This window comes from Triticum urartu, chromosome 2 (genome assembly GCF_003073215.2).
Source record: "Triticum urartu cultivar G1812 chromosome 2, Tu2.1, whole genome shotgun sequence".
NCBI lineage: Eukaryota > Viridiplantae > Streptophyta > Magnoliopsida > Poales > Poaceae > Triticum > Triticum urartu.
Genome location: NC_053023.1, coordinates 594,481,897 through 594,497,371, shown reverse-complemented (window position 1 = coordinate 594,497,371; position 15,475 = coordinate 594,481,897). Strand labels below are relative to the sequence as shown.

The 15,475-nt window shown below is 49.7% G+C and overlaps 1 protein-coding gene across 1 annotated transcript; it reads left to right on the top strand.

The window, feature by feature from the left end:
- Nucleotides 1-8,507: 8,507 nt before the first annotated feature.
- Nucleotides 8,508-11,007, top strand: LOC125533730 (transcription factor LAF1-like). Its single transcript, XM_048697094.1, has 3 exons — nt 8,508-8,797; nt 9,092-9,221; nt 10,144-11,007. The coding sequence occupies exons 1-3, from the start codon at nt 8,662-8,664 to the stop codon at nt 10,709-10,711; spliced, it is 834 nt and encodes a 277-aa protein (XP_048553051.1). The 5' UTR covers nt 8,508-8,661; the 3' UTR covers nt 10,712-11,007.
- The last annotated feature ends 4,468 nt before the right edge of the window (nt 11,008-15,475 follow it).

Here is a 15,475-nt window from a genome sequence, read left to right as displayed (position 1 = left end):
GAGTCGACGAAAAAGACAAGTTAGATGGTTACCCGGAGATAGTAGGAACGGTCACTTTGATCCTGGGCAAAACTTTTGGCAGTTTGGAAGAGGTGGCTTTCGGTGCTGGAGGCGGCGCAACTTTGGACTGCTTTGGAGCCTTTTCATCCGGCGTTGGGGAAGACGTCCTAGGACGCTTCGAAGTCTGACCAGTCGGCGCGACCACTAAGTCCGGAGCACTCGCCGGGTCGTGGGCTTGTTTGGATCTCCTCTCCCTGCGAGGAGGCGAATCGACTTCTTCGTCACCAGTCGATTCATCGCCCTCCTCATCTTCCTCGGCCTGCGAATGCTCCTCGCCGCTCTCACCACCGCTCCCTTCTTCCTCAGCTTCTTGGTCCTGCACTCCGTGGGGCATTGAGTACATGTCGATGAGGGCTTGAAAGGACAATGATCAAAGGAAATTCAATCGACCATAAACAAGATGTCACTCGGTGAATCGAAAAGATACTCGATAAGACAGAATTATACTTGCTCCGGCTGGTGCGAGTTGTCGAATGAAATCACCCTCCTAGACCCCCGAGGGTTGTCTTTGTTGCTGGTAATCCCCATCAACCACTTCTCCAAGGTGTCCTCGCTGACGTCCTCCGGGTGGATCCGAGTGGAATCCTCGAGCCTAGAATACATCCACATCGGATGATCGCACGCCTGAAGAGGTTGGATGCGTCGACCGAGAAAGACCTCTAGCAGGTCCATCCCGGTCACCCCATCGCGGACAAGCTGGACGACCCGCTCGACCAGCACCTTGACCTGCGCCTTCTCTTCTGGAACCACCTTCAGGGGGGCGGGCTTCTCCACTCAAGCCAAAGAAAAAGGAGGAAGTCCAGTCGACTGGCTGGGGGTCGGCTGATCCTTGCAGTAGAACCAAGTCGACTGCCAGCCCCGGACCGAGTCGGGAAGGATCATGGCTGGGAAAGTACTCTTGCTCCTCATCTGGATCCCCAGACCCCCGCACTTCTGGATCACTTGTGTCCTCTCGTCACTCAACTTGGCCTTTTTGATCGACTGGGATCGGCAGGTGAAGATGTGTTTGAAAAGGCCCCAGTGCGGTCGACAACCCAAGAAGTTTTCGTACATCGACACAAAAGCGGCCAGATATACAATAGTGTTTGGGGTGAAATGGTGGAGTTGAGCCCCAAAGAAGTTCAAAAAACCCGGAAGAAAGGATGGGGGCAGTGAGAATCCGTGATCTACGTGAGTGGCGAGGAGAACACACTCACCCTGCCTCGACTGCGGCTCGGTTTCATCCCCCAGGAGCCGTGCTGACTTGTGGGGGATCATCCCCCCTCCACCAGGTCGTCGAGGTCGTCATGGGTGATTGTCGAGCGGATCCAGTCGCCCTGGATCCAGCCCGCCGGCAGGCCGGATCTCGATGAGGATCCGCCCCGGCTGGTCCGCTTGCTCTTCGCCTTCGCTGTCGCCTTCTTCGCGCGTTCCAGCGCCACCGTCCTCTCCTTCCCCATGGCGGCGGGTCGAGCTCGAGTAAAGGTCCGGCAATGAGGGCGGAAGCGAGCGTGGCGGAGAGATTGAGAGAAGAAGAGAGAATGGGAGCGCACGGGGCAGAGGCCTGGTCCAAGGCCTTTTATAAGGTCGTCATCCGAGTGACTGACGGGTGGACCCAGGCGATCTAAACAAATCCTGCAACAGTCGCGCGCGTAATATGTGGCGAAAAAGGTGGCGCGATGATCGAGGAGACTTGCCTAATCCGTCCCGATAACCTCGTTTCCGTCCGTCTGGCGCGCTTCCGAAAATTCAAATCCCGCGAGATCCGCGGAGAGCAGAACAACCTGTCAGACTGAAGACAAACATCCTCTGCATCATCATTCGGAATTCTACCGTGAAAATTCACTCGACAAAAACCAAGAATGGACCACGGCGACTGAGAAAGGAGTCGACGTCGTCACCTCAACTCATTGTTCCAGAACATGATATACTAGTAACACAAATAATGGGTCGGAAGTGTTCCCAACTCCTTCCCCACTCAAACCCTAATCCATTCGGGGGCTAATGATGAAGCTATGTACCTAGGGTAGGGTCATGGACCTGTCCGACATACCCTCCCCAAGGACATCTCTGCAAAGAATCAGAAGCAGTCGAAGAGAAACCATCGTCCACTCGACCATGAAGATGCGCTCACTCGACCACCTTGAAGACACTCGACCACCAGAAGATGAGAAACTCTCCACTCTGCAACGGTCAAGACTTAAACCATAGCTTTATGGGCATTTATAACACTTTACTGCAGACGTTACCAGTAACGCCCCTCCTTTATGAACATTGAACCCTGTGTAACGAAGGGGAGCTGGGGTCCTGGCGCACCCTATATAAGCCACCCTCCTCCTCTGGGACAGGGGTTCGCACTTTTGTAAACACACACTCATATAATCCAGTCGACCGCCTCAGGGCACCGAGACATAGGGCTGTTACTTCCTCCGAGAAGGGCCTGAACTCGTAAAACTCGTGCGTACAACTCCTCCATAGCTAGGATCTTGCCTCCTCATACTTACCCCCATTCTACTGTCAGTCTTAGATCCACGACACCCACCCCCCTGGGGCGCGCCCCCTGCCTCGTGGGGCCCTCGTGGCTCCCCTGACGTGCTTCTTCTGCCTATATAACTCCATATACCCTAAAACTCCGAGAACACACAATAGATCGGGAGTTCCGCCGCCAGAAGCCTCCGTAGCCACCGAAAACCAATCTAGACCTGTTCCGGCACCCTGCCGGAGGGGGCAATCCCTCTCTGGTGGCCATCTTCATCATCCCAGTGCTCTCCAGGACGAGGAGGGAGTAGTTCTCCTTCGGGCTGAGGGTATGTACCAGTAGCTTTGTGTTTGATCTCTCTCTCTCTCTCGTGTTCTTGATTTGGCATGATCTTGATGTATCGCGAGCTTTGCTATTATAGTTGGATCTTATGTTTCTCCCCCCCCTTTTCTCTCTTGTAATGAATTGAGTTTCCCCTTTGAAGTAATCTTATCGGATTGAGTCTTTAAAGATTTGAGAACACTTGATGTATGTCTTGCTGTGGATATCTGTGGTGACAATGGGATACCACGTGCCACTTGATGTATGTTTTGGTGACCAACTTGCGAGTTCCGCCCATGAACCTATGCATAGGGGTTGGCACACGTTTTTGTCGTGATTCTCCGGTAGAAACTTTGGGGAACTCTTTGAGGTCCTTTGTGTTGGTTGAATAGATGAATCTGAGATTGTGTGATGCATATCATATAATCATACCCACGGATACTTGAGGTGACATTGGAGTATCTAGGTGACATTAGGGTTTTGATTGATTTGTGTCTTAAGATGTTATTCTAGTACGAACTCTAGGGATGTTTGTGACAATTATAGGAATAGCCCAATGGATTGATTGGAAAGAATAACTTTGAGGTGGTTTCGTACCCTACCATAATCTCTTCGTTCGTTCTCCGCTATTAGTGACTTTGGAGTGACTCTTTGTTGCATGTTGAGAGATAGTTATGTCATCCAATCATGTTAGAATTGTTAAGGGAACTTACACTAGCGAAAGTATGAACCCTAGGCCTTGTTTCAACACATTGCAATACCGTTTACGCTCACTTTTATCACTTTCTACCTTGCTGTTTTTATAATTTCAGATTACAAATACCTTTATCTACCATCCATATACCACTTGTTTCACCATCTCTTCACCGAACTAGTGCACCTATACAATTTACCATTGTATTGGGTGTGTTGGGGACACAAGAGACTCTTTGTTATTTGGTTGTAGGGTTGCTTGAGAGAGACCATCTTCATCCTACGCCTCCTATGGATTGATAAACCTTAGGTCATCCACTCGAGGGAAATTTGCTACTGTCCTATAAACCTCTGCATTTGGAGGCCCAACAACGTCTACAAGAAGAAGGTTGTGTAGTAGACATCAGGCAGGCAGCGCGCCCCCTTCCCCCTGTCCAAATTGGACTAGGAGAAGGGGGGCGGCGCCCCCTTTTCCTTCTCTTTCTCTCCCTGCCTTTCCCCCTCCTAGTAGGAGTAGGAAAGGAAGCAATCCTACTCCTACTAGGAGGAGGATTCGTCCTCCTAGGCGCGCTAACAAGGGACGGCCAGCCTCCCCCTTGCTCCTTTATATACAGGGGCAGGGGCACCTCTAGACACACAAGTTGATCACAAAGATCTCTCCCAGCCGTGTGCGGTGCCCCCCTCCACCATAATCCACCTCGGTCATACTATAGCGGTGTTTAGGCGAAGCCCTGCCGCGGTAGCTTCATCAACATCGTCACCACGCCGTCGTGCTGACGAAACTCTTCCCGGAGCTCTACTGGACCGTGAGTTCGCGGGACGTCACTGAGCTGAACGTGTGCTGAACGTAGAGGTGTCGTACGTTCGGTACTGGGGATCGGTTGATCGTGAAGACGTACGACTACATCAACCACATTGTCATAACGCTTCCGCTTAACGGTCTACGAGGGTATGTAGACGACACTCTCCCCTCTCGTTGCTATGCATCACCATGATCCTGCATGTGCGTAGGATTTTTTTTTGAAATTGCTACGTTACCCAACAAGCAGGACGTAGGGTTTTACCTCCATAGAGAGGGCCCAAACCTAGGTAAACTTTGTGTGTGTTCTCTCTTGTTACCCATCGATCCGATCTAACAGCTCGGCTACACCTACCCGAGATCTGCTGGTTTTGACACCGACAACAAGGGATCGATGGAATGACTTTGAATAATTAACATCATGCATGTGTCTTATTACAACAGAGTTATCTCTTATTTCTTTCTCTTTCTTTGACCTTGCAGGTACCTAGGATCCAGAAGATCGATCAAGGAAGAGGTAACGAGCGAGGAGGATGTGGTACACTATTCTGAACACCAGTGATAGAAAGGTTTAGTATGGTAACAAAAAGCCAATCCTTCGGGATCAATGAGGTGTAGTCATTAGACGCCAAATGATTTTGTCTGAATATTTATTCTTAATAACCAAAGAACCTCGCGAGATGGTAAGGGCCTGCGGTTGGACAATCGACTCATCAAGGACTGGACAACATGCACTGGCACAACATGGAATCCAAATATGGCTAGAAACTCATCAAGGAGTACCTATTCCAGTGCATGATTGCAAATCATCCACAGAAGGGTACCTATCTCTTGCCATACTTCGAAATGTACATCATTCACTCCTTTATCCTAAAACATATACCTGACCTTGTGATTTGATCTCATCCATGTTAATTTCTTCAATTTTGTGCGCATCAACCAACACATGATTGTAATCGTACTATTGCGGCGCATGGATGGGCTTATTTATTCGATTCAAAGAGGGACCCTCACATGAAGGAGGTTCTAAATGCTGCTCTAGTCATGTTTAAAAATTATAGAAAAAGTGACACAACATTCAGAAATCAAGTTCATCACCAACTCTTGTTACTACCAAGAACCAAATGTCCAAACCTCTCAAAGGTCTGGCTACTATGCCATGGCCATCACGAATGACTTTTTGCACACAAGCATTTTTTGCAAAATTGTTGCCAAATCATGAAGTAGTCCAAGGGGATTCGCAAGAGAGCATATGCGCCTCGAGAAGGTGTGGGCAAGATCATCAACATGAAGGTTGTTAGGAAGGACAGAAAGTTCCACTACAAGCCAGACGTCGAACGACAAACCCGACTACCAGAACAAACATTCGAAGGACATGGATGACTTGTTCTCGATGATTGCCGATGTCCTAAGTCGGTAGATAGAGTTCTTTAAAACTTGTGAAACTGTTAATTATGTGATGAGACATGTTTCTTGCCCTACACTTCTTACTATGTTTGCTTCACTAACACTCTTAATTTTTGTGTGGACATTGTAATGTGCTATATGTGTGTGGATTAATGTTGAGACTACATTTAATATATGCAATGCAATGTGATGATCAAGTGCAAAATGCTGCAACCGTGTGACTAAAACGCCGCCACGGCAGCGAAAAACAATGTCGCGACAATGTTTGTTCTGTGGGCTTGGATTTCAAGAAGTGGCGGACATCAAAAGGGGCTAGCCACTGCTGCCCCACATGATTGTGGTAGGCATATGAAGATGCCCGCCATTGCTAACTCGCCGAGCTATGGCGGGCAGTAAGTCAAGCTCGTCACTGAAAATGTTCTACGAGTGGCGGGCAACCTGACCGCACTGTTGGCATGCATGTTATCAGTGGTGGGCACCCCTGAGAGCCTTGTCTGCCATTGATGGGCCTTTAGCACCCGCCACTGATGGGCATTCCTGCGGTAGTGGCCCTTTGGGATAATCTATAAAAGGAATGTTTTCTCCACGTGTCGCCCATAACTTGCTTAACTTCCTGGCTGCAGTTAGTCTTTGCACCAATGGCGCAACGGTTCATGAAGTAAGAATGAAAAGGGTGAAATAGGGTCTTCCTACCTTCTTAGTTGGAGCAATGCACGCATGCTGATTGCCCTAGGCAACCTTGACATCCCTATTCTACAACACCTTGGTGTCTCCCTCCGCACTCAGTTGCTTTGGTTTCAATGGACCGAGTAGTCGCACCCATGGCAGCATCTCCACATCCCCTGTGGGCCCAACCTCGAGGCAATCTTCTATGCTTCGACTTCCTGGGCCCTAGGCGATTGTCGCTCCCGCCGCTTTGGGAGTGAACTGGATCGATGGTCGCTCGATCGAGGAGATCGCTCCACTCATCCACACCATGGTCCTGAATCATCGCAAAGCTTCCTCCATCTGTGAAGGTCTTCCTCAACATGCCTGGATTCGTGACGTCAAGAGTTCTCTCCGCCCCATGGCTTTGGTGAAATATGTTGAGTTTTCGCACCGCCTTCGCCCTGTCATCCTCTTAGACGTGTCGGATACTCTCACCTGGGTCTAGGATGCCAATGGGCTATACAATGCAAACACCTTATACCAGGCCATGATCTCGGGCGCAATCATTTCTCCTCATTGGTGCCTTAATTGGAACACATGGGCCCCTTCACATCAAGTTCATTGTGTGATTGGCCCTCCAAGGATGATGCTGGACTGAGGCCCGACTAGTCGGACATGGCCTACCCCACAATAACGACTGCCCTCATTGTAGACAAGAACCAGAAACAATGCAACACCTCCTTGTTCGCTGCACCTTTTCGTGCCATACTTGGCATGAGGTGATGTGTTGGTGCCACTCCACAGCTTCCCTGCCTCGCCATGAGGATGAGTTCATGGAATGTCTAACGACGGCGATCTCTGGCTTGACTTCTTACCTTCGTCGGGGTTTCACCTCTCACGCCATCCTCACCATCCAGTGGATCTGGAAGCAAAGGAACGGCTGCGTATTCAATGGTGAATGCCTAAGATTAGAGGAGGAAAAGAATGAAGGTGTGGGCGGGAAGGAGGAGGCGAGGCCCCCTCAATGTGTATTCGACTACTCATTACAGAACCACCGAGTGATCCGACTAGACTTCCCATGGGGTAGCTCAGGGACTTGCTGAGTCAACTCCTTGGAATCGGAGGCCTGACTGAGGGTCAATCCTATGGTAACCTCAAACAATCACGCATCTCGTCTAGACCATCCAGGATGAAGCTCACATGTGTGCACGCGCTGACACTAAAGGGCTAGAATCGATCATCCCTGAGGCATAGTCTTTCACAGACTAAGGGACGCGCGGCCCTGTTTGCCTATGCACCTGTCATTTCACTCACGCCGCGTCCATATACATGCTTGTGCTATTGTCAGATCTACTTGTATTTTCTTCCTTTCTATCAATGAAAAGATACACCATTCTTTTGAGTATTCATGAAAAAAGTGGATTTTTCATAGGCACTGCTACGCGTCGGCCGGCGGATCTTTTCCGCCTCGCGAGATGTCGGATTGGGTGGAATGAGCGGCAGAGGGCCACCCTCTAACACTGCAATAAAGCTCGTGTCGCAATAATTTTTTGTAACACGGGTCATGTTGCAAAAAAATTTGCAAACCAATAGGTCAAGTTGTAGATATTTTTTTTGCAACAGAAGCCTTGTTATAGTTTTTTCTGCAACGGAGATCATTTTGCAACTTTTTTTTTGCAATAGAGGTCATGTTCTTTTTTTTGCAACAAATATCTTGCAATAATTAATTATTTTTGTAACAATGATCCTGTTATAATTTTTATTTTTGCAACAGGAGCCTTGTTGCAGAAAGGAGAGATCGTGGAGAACTAGGTCCAGCATGTCACGTGGAACGCGTGGCGTGTAACCAAGGCAGCGGACGCGAGCGTGATAGTCCGCACGGTCGAACCATATCATTTCCCATTTTTCATTCTACAATTCCATGACTAAAGAAGCATTAGGAGTACTAAATAAACGAGTATTGCTGAAATCAATGGATTTGCTGCTATCTCAAAGTGTTTGTGATCACTAAAAACAATCGTGACTAATCTTTCTTTATCCACACGATAATGCGCCCAACAACTATCATTGAGTCTATAAAGTCCTGCGGAGAGCCCTCACGCCAAACGCAGAGACCGACACAACAGTGCAAACAGCACAACAAACGCAGCCCCTCCGACGCCTCTCAAAGCTGATTAAATCTTAACCTCCTTCGTCATTCCTACTTGCAAAACATCGCTCATCCTGCACCTCCGCCGCGAGCGGCATTTCCCCCGTGGTCACCTCCGACGAACTGATGGGGTGCAAGTCATGCCAGAAGCCCAAGGCGCAGCACCGGAAGGGCCTGTGGTCGCCGGAGGAGGACCAGAAGCTCCGTGACTTCATCGTCCGCTACGGCCACAGCTGCTGGAGCACCGTCCCCGTCAAGGCCGGTAAGAACTCCCTCCCAGCCAAGCGAGAATTTCAAAGGGGAATTGGACAGATTTTCTTGCGAACTTGCATTGCCGAGGTTCATGTCCAGTTCCCAATTTTCCCTGCTTTCCTGTCGAGGCTCTGCAGTGTACCTTGGCTAGCGCGAAGGGGAAAGATGGGGAAATTTAATTTCGCCAGAGGACAGTAGAATTCAGCGATTTTTTTGCAGTGCTTTCGGGAAAGGGTTCCACTAGAATTCTGTCAAATGTACCTTGGCATGTGGTGCGGCGGCTGAAGTTTCCCTTGAATTGCAGGCCTTCAGCGGAACGGTAAGAGCTGCAGGCTGCGGTGGATCAACTACCTGAGGCCGGGGCTGAAGCACGGCATGTTCTCCCGGGAGGAAGAAGAGACCGTCATGAGCCTCCACGCCACACTCGGCAACAAGTAAGCATCCCAAGCACACATCACAATTCTCATCTCTTCAGGGCAAAACGTCATCTGATTAACAGGCGCGATTGAATCGAATTAATCAGAGCACTTCTTAATTTGCTATTTCCTTCCAATTAATCTAATGTTTAATAAGAGGAAGAAAAGTAGAGCATTCATGCGCATGCTACATGTTGCTACCTACTGCCGCTTGTGCCAATTTGCTAGTGTCGGCATGGTAGTGTCGTTAAGCTGCCAAGCTGAGTTCCAGGGTAGAACAAAATAAGGTAAAAAAAAGGTTTTGCTGGCGGAAACAAAAGGAAATGCTGATGTCTGCCATGTAGGCCGCCTTACGTGGTGGATTTGATGCTGACACCTTTGTTCAATATCGAGGCACTCGATTGCCCGTTTGGCGATAGTGAACAAGAGCCTCGCTTTCACTAACCTACTGATGGAAAGTTGGCTTGGTCACGGTTAACCTCTTTTTGGACAGAAGAAAGGACGAAAGAACAACTGAGAATCGCTAAACTTGTGTCTAATCTAATGCTTACGTTTCTAGAGGGTCTTTGCAGTTGCCTGCCTGTGCACGCAAGATAGTTTTGCCATTTCCTTTTCCTGCGCCCAAATAAGTGTCTCCACTTTATACTACTAACATTGATATAAAATTGAGATACTTATTCTTGATACGGAGGTGATAATTAGGAAGGTTCTTAGTTTTGATAGTGAAGATATGCGTGGTACAATCATTTGTGAACACGCTTGTAGTACTAGTCAACTGTCGAGACCAATGATACTGTAACAGATGCTTTGACATTGACAATCCGAACGGAGAAGGCTTGTAGCTGATGCTACAAGCCTGTGACAATCATAGCATTATCTATTGGAGTGACTGTACAATAATTTGCTTCTCTAATATGATGAGATTTTTTTTCTGGCGCAGGTGGTCTCTGATTGCGCAGCACCTGCCGGGTCGGACGGACAACGAGGTGAAGAACTACTGGAACTCTTACCTGAAGAAGCGCGTCGAGGGCGCGCGGGCACCAGCCAAGTCCGCCGGCTCGGACGCGCCCCGGAGCCCGACGCCCAGCGAGAGCGGCCGCGAACGCTGCACCGTCAACCAGCCATCCAACTCCGGCTCATCCGGGCCGCTCGAGTCATCGTCGACGGCCGACGAGTCGAGCAGCCTCACAGTCCCCGGCACTGCCGCCTCGATCCGGCCGCACGCGCCCGTGCTCCCCAAGGTCATGTTCGCGGACTGGCTCGACATGGACATGGACTACGGCACCGGCCTGATGGCTCCGAGCGCCCTGGACGCGGCCTTCGACGGCAGCCCGGCGCAGCAGGGCGCGAGCGTGAGCACCACGGTGGACGGTCGTTGCGACGCCGTGGACTCATTGCACGGGATCGGCGACGGCGGCATCTGCTGGGAGTTCGAGGCGGACATGCAGGGCGGAGGAGCAGGGTTCTGCGACCTGCTCTCCATGAGCGAGTTCCTCGGGATCAACTGACAACAAGTTCTCAAGGCCACGATTCAGTCGGACCAGCACCGTGGAGAAGAAATCGTTGAAATAGTTGTTGCCGGAAGACCCACATATCCAAGATCTCAACCTTGAAAAGAGAAACTCACATGCCTCACGACCACACCGGAGGCAGCACAATGTGGTGGAGATGAGGCGGAGGAACAAATTGCGAAGGAAAATCGCCGCCATCGTCACGCTAACAAATTCTGCAAACCCTAACTTCATCGACCAAAATGAGAAAACTCGAGGAAACTTTATTTACTAGAGCATGCGCCTCCGTAAAACCCGACCAAAAGTCTCCAAGCAAGGAAAACCAACTCTATGTAGATTGCGGCCTCCCGGCACTCCCACCGCAGCGGGATCGGAAGGGGGGCGGCGGCTGATGGCTGGATGAGTGGTGGCAGCGTGGAGCATCCAGAAAATCGCTCCTCTAGGGTTCATAGAGGAGAGAACGGTTCATGTATTGCACATTAGTGATTTTGACCATGGTTGACCATTGCCATGGATGAAACTTAAATGATAATGAAAACTAAATGTGGTGTAAAATAATTGGGAATGAAAGATACTTACGGGAATAATTTAGGGGCAAAATCTACACCTTGCTTTTTTGTTTCACTATCTGTGTCTGAGAGAAATCTCCAATAGTTTTAGCCTATACCTCCTTGTGATTTGTGATTTTCTTGTGTGATCCATGCATGTATACTTGCATGAAAGTGAAAAGTACTCAAATTAAAAAGGGGCATGCTACGCGTCCGCCGGCTGATATCTTTAAAAGATCAGCCGGCTCGCGAACCGTCGGATTTGCCGCATCAAGCAAGTTGAGAGCGCCTCCAATACTGCAACACAGGTCTTGTTGCAGAATTATTTCTGCAACATAGGTCTTGTTAGATGGGGGAGCTTGCCTTTTGTTATGCGCCCATCAGGTGAAAAAGGCCATTTGATCCCCCCGCACCCCCCGCGTCGCCCCCGCTCAGGCGACTCGGGCGGGACGCAACCCTAGCCGCCAAGCACTCCCCGTCCTTCTACCCCTCCCTCTGCCGCCGCTGAAGGACGCCGCCGGCCTATAGCCCGGGGGCTGACGGCGGTGGCGGGGGCCTTCCCTCTCTCCTGCGCCATGGGGGCGGTGCGGAGCCCCGCGGTGTGTGTGGAGGCACGGCCGATCTAGCCTTGGTGGCGTGGCGGGCCTGCCTTCCGGCGGCGGCCGCCTCGGCCTAGGGCGGATGGTGGCGGGTGCGGCGGCTGGCCCTGCTTCGGGCAACGGCCTTGGCTGCGTTCGGCGACGGCGGCCAGGTCGGCGGCGATGGACCATCTGACCTTGGTTCGGGGGTGGCGGCACGGAGGGCCTGGTGGTTGGGTCGGCGCCATGTGTGGTTTTCCCTTCGGACAGATCTGATCTGGCCGGTGCGACCTGCTCAATGTGCGGTGGCTCAGATCGGTGGCGATCCGTGCACACGATGCTTGATGGAGGTTCCTCGTGAAGGAAATATGCCCTAGAGGCAATAATAAAGTTATTATTTATTTCCTTATATCATGATAAATGTTTATTATTTATGCTAGAATTGTATTAACCGGAAACATAATACATGTGTGGATACATAGACAAACAGAGTGTCACTAGTATGCCTCTACTTGACTAGCTCGTTAATCAAAGATGGTTATGTTTCCTAACCATGGACAAAGAGTTGTTATTTGATTAACGGGATCACATCATTAGGTGAATGATCTGATTGACATGACCCATTCCATTAGCTTAGCACCCGATCGTTTAGTATGTTGCTATTGCTTTCTTCATGACTTATACATGTTCCTATGACTATGAGATTATGCAACTCCCGTTTGCCGGAGAAACACTTTGTGTGCTACCAAACGTCACAACGTAACTGGGTGATTATAAAGGTGCTCTACAGGTGTCTCCAAAGGTACATGTTGGGTTGGCGTATTTCGAGATTAGGATTTCTCACTCCGATTGTCGGAAAGGTATCTCTGGGCCCTCTCGGTAATGCACATCACATAAAGCCTTGCAAGCATTGCAACTAATGAGTTAGTTGTGAGATGATGTATTACGGAACGAGTAAAGAGACTTGCCGGTAACGAGATTGAACTAGGTATTGAGATACCGACGATCGAATCTCGGGCAAGTAACATACCGATGACAAAGGGAACAACGTATGTTGTTATGCGGTCTGACCGATAAAGATCTTCGTAGAATATGTAGGAGCCAATATGAGCATCCAGGTTCCGCTATTGGTTATTGACCGGAGACATGTCTCGGTCATGTCTACATTGTTCTCGAACCGTAGGGTCCGCACGCTTAAGGTTTCGATGACAGTTATATTATGAGTTTATGAGTTTTGATGTACCGAAGGAGTTCGGAGTCCCGGATGAGATCGGGGACATGACGAGGAGTCTCGAAATGGTCGAGACGTAAAGATCGATATATTGGACGACTATATTCGGACATCGGAAAGGTTCGGAGTGATTCGGGTATTTTTCGGAGTACCGGAGAGTTACGGGAATTCGCCTGGGAGTATATGGGCCTTATTGGGCCATACGGGAATAGAGGAGAGAGGCCAAAAGGAAGCAGGCATGCGCCCCCCCTCTGGTCTGAATTGGACAAGGGGCGCAGCCCCCTTTTCCTTCTTCCTCTCCCCCTCTTTCCCTTTCTCCTACTCCAACAAGGAAGGAAGGAGTCCTACTCCCGGTGGGAGTAGGAATCCCCTTGGCGCGCCCCCTCCTAGGCCGGCCGCCCCCTCCCCCTTGCTCCTTTATATACGGGGGCAGGGGGGCACCTCTAGACACACAAGTTGATCCACGTGATCATATTCTTAGCTGTGTGCGGTGCCCCCTTCCATCATAGTCCTCGATAATATTGTAGCGGTGCTTAGGCGAAGCCCTGCGACGGTAGTACATCAAGATCTTCACCACGTCGTCGTGCTGACGGAACTCTTCCCCGACACTTTGCTGGATCGGAGTCCGGGGATGGTCATCGAGCTGAACGTGTGCTAGAACTCGGAGGTGCCGTAGTTTCGGTGCTTGATCGGTCGGGCCGTGAAGACGTACGACTACATCAACCACGTTGTGCTAACGCTTCCGTTGTCGGTCTACAAGGGTACGTAGATCACACTCTCCCCTCTCGTTGCTATGCATCACCATGATCTTGCGTGTGCGTAGGAATTTTTTTGAAATTACTACGTTACCCAACACCTCGAGCGGATCCGGATGATAACCTAGTTCTCGGCTTGATGCCAAGACCGGCGTTGGCGGCACTCTTTTGTGTCATTGCCTTCTTGAAGGCATCGCCCTGGAGAAGCTCCAGACCTCTATCCGCTACCTCCGGGGGAAACCTTAGATCAGTTGATCAGATGACGGCGGCGCGTTGGTGTCGTTTCCTCCTTGGGGGCGTCATTCTTGGAGGCGTACACGGGACCGAGGGACCAGTGGGTGGCTTTTTTGGTGGAGCGGTACTTCATCCTACACATTGATGACGGCGGATCTCGGCAGCGTGGTGCAGTGGAGACTCGGTGCCCAATGCGCGGTGATGGACTCGCGCAGGAGGAGGTTGCTGTCTGGCGTCATGGTGGTGTCGATGGCAAAGTGGCGTGACAAGGTAGAAGCCTCAATATCTGCTCTGAAGACGGACCAGTGGAAGATGGCGGTGACGACACATGTGAGTGCGTCAGACCAGTTTATGCCCCAGACCCGGTATGTGGCTCGGTCGGGGCTTCTGGCTTTTGATGATAGGCTTAGGTGAGTGGACTGGGTATTTGGCCCAGCTAGCGCCCCTTCATCATATGGATAGGAGTAGTGGCATATGATGCCAAGATGGCGGATTCAGGCATATTGTTGTAATACTTTGTAAGGTTCTCGAGAATAATCAATAAAGTGGCCGCATGCATCTTTCAGATGCAGAGGCCCGGGTCATCCTCCTTTTCTAAAAAAATAGGTCTTGTTAGATTTTTTTGCAACGGCTGTTTTGTTGCAAATTTCTTTACAGCTAGGGTTTTGTTGCAACTTTTTTCTGCAACTGAGACCTTGTTGCAGAAGATTTTCGCAATAGAGGTTTTGTTGCGAAACTAGACCCGTTGTAGATCATTGCAACACTACATATGTTTCTGAAACATAGCCTCTGTTTCGGAAGCACGTTTGATAAAGAACAACATGCAAGCTAGCAATTGGACACGTGTCATGCAACACAGGTAACAGACCTGGCCACTATGGTCCGCCGGATGACGATAAGCTTTTCCTAATTAAAAATTCAAACTTCTTAGTATTGTGCAAAAGTTTAAACAAAAGGGCTCAGCTTCGGGTCTGCTTGAGCCTAGGCCAACAAAGGGACCAACTCAAAAATGAGGCGGGACATTCTTGTAGGCAATGACATGTGCACTTAGCCTTAGGTCAAGAAAGCTCGAGGCTCGCGACCCGTTCGGAATCAATTCGGTTTTTTTTGGCTCAACTCGAGATCGACTTGGAAAGAAATGAGTTAAGTATGGATACTGATCGAGAAATGATCCGATCTTGCGCCAACACTATCTTGCTTGATTTTAGCTTGATAGTTAAACATAATATAATTATATTGAATGATCTGTGTAAATAGGATAAGTTATTACCATATATGTTGCCTACACTAGTTAATATGTACGTGCAATGCATGTTAATTTGGAAGTATATTAAGTGTATGCGGATATTAAGTAGAATATTATGTGCGTGTTATTATGTGATAGGCATTATATTTGGCATGAAATTAACTGCACG

Bases quoted from the DNA above. Each gene is read 5' to 3' on its own strand.
- LOC125533730 (XM_048697094.1), top strand. From the start codon at position 8,662: ATGGGGTGCAAGTCATGCCAGAAGCCCAAGGCGCAGCACCGGAAGGGC. The intron at 8,798-9,091 runs GTAAGAACTCCC...CTTGAATTGCAG, and splicing joins CACCGTCCCCGTCAAGGCCG to GCCTTCAGCGGAACGGTAAG. The intron at 9,222-10,143 runs GTAAGCATCCCA...TTTCTGGCGCAG, and splicing joins CACGCCACACTCGGCAACAA to GTGGTCTCTGATTGCGCAGC.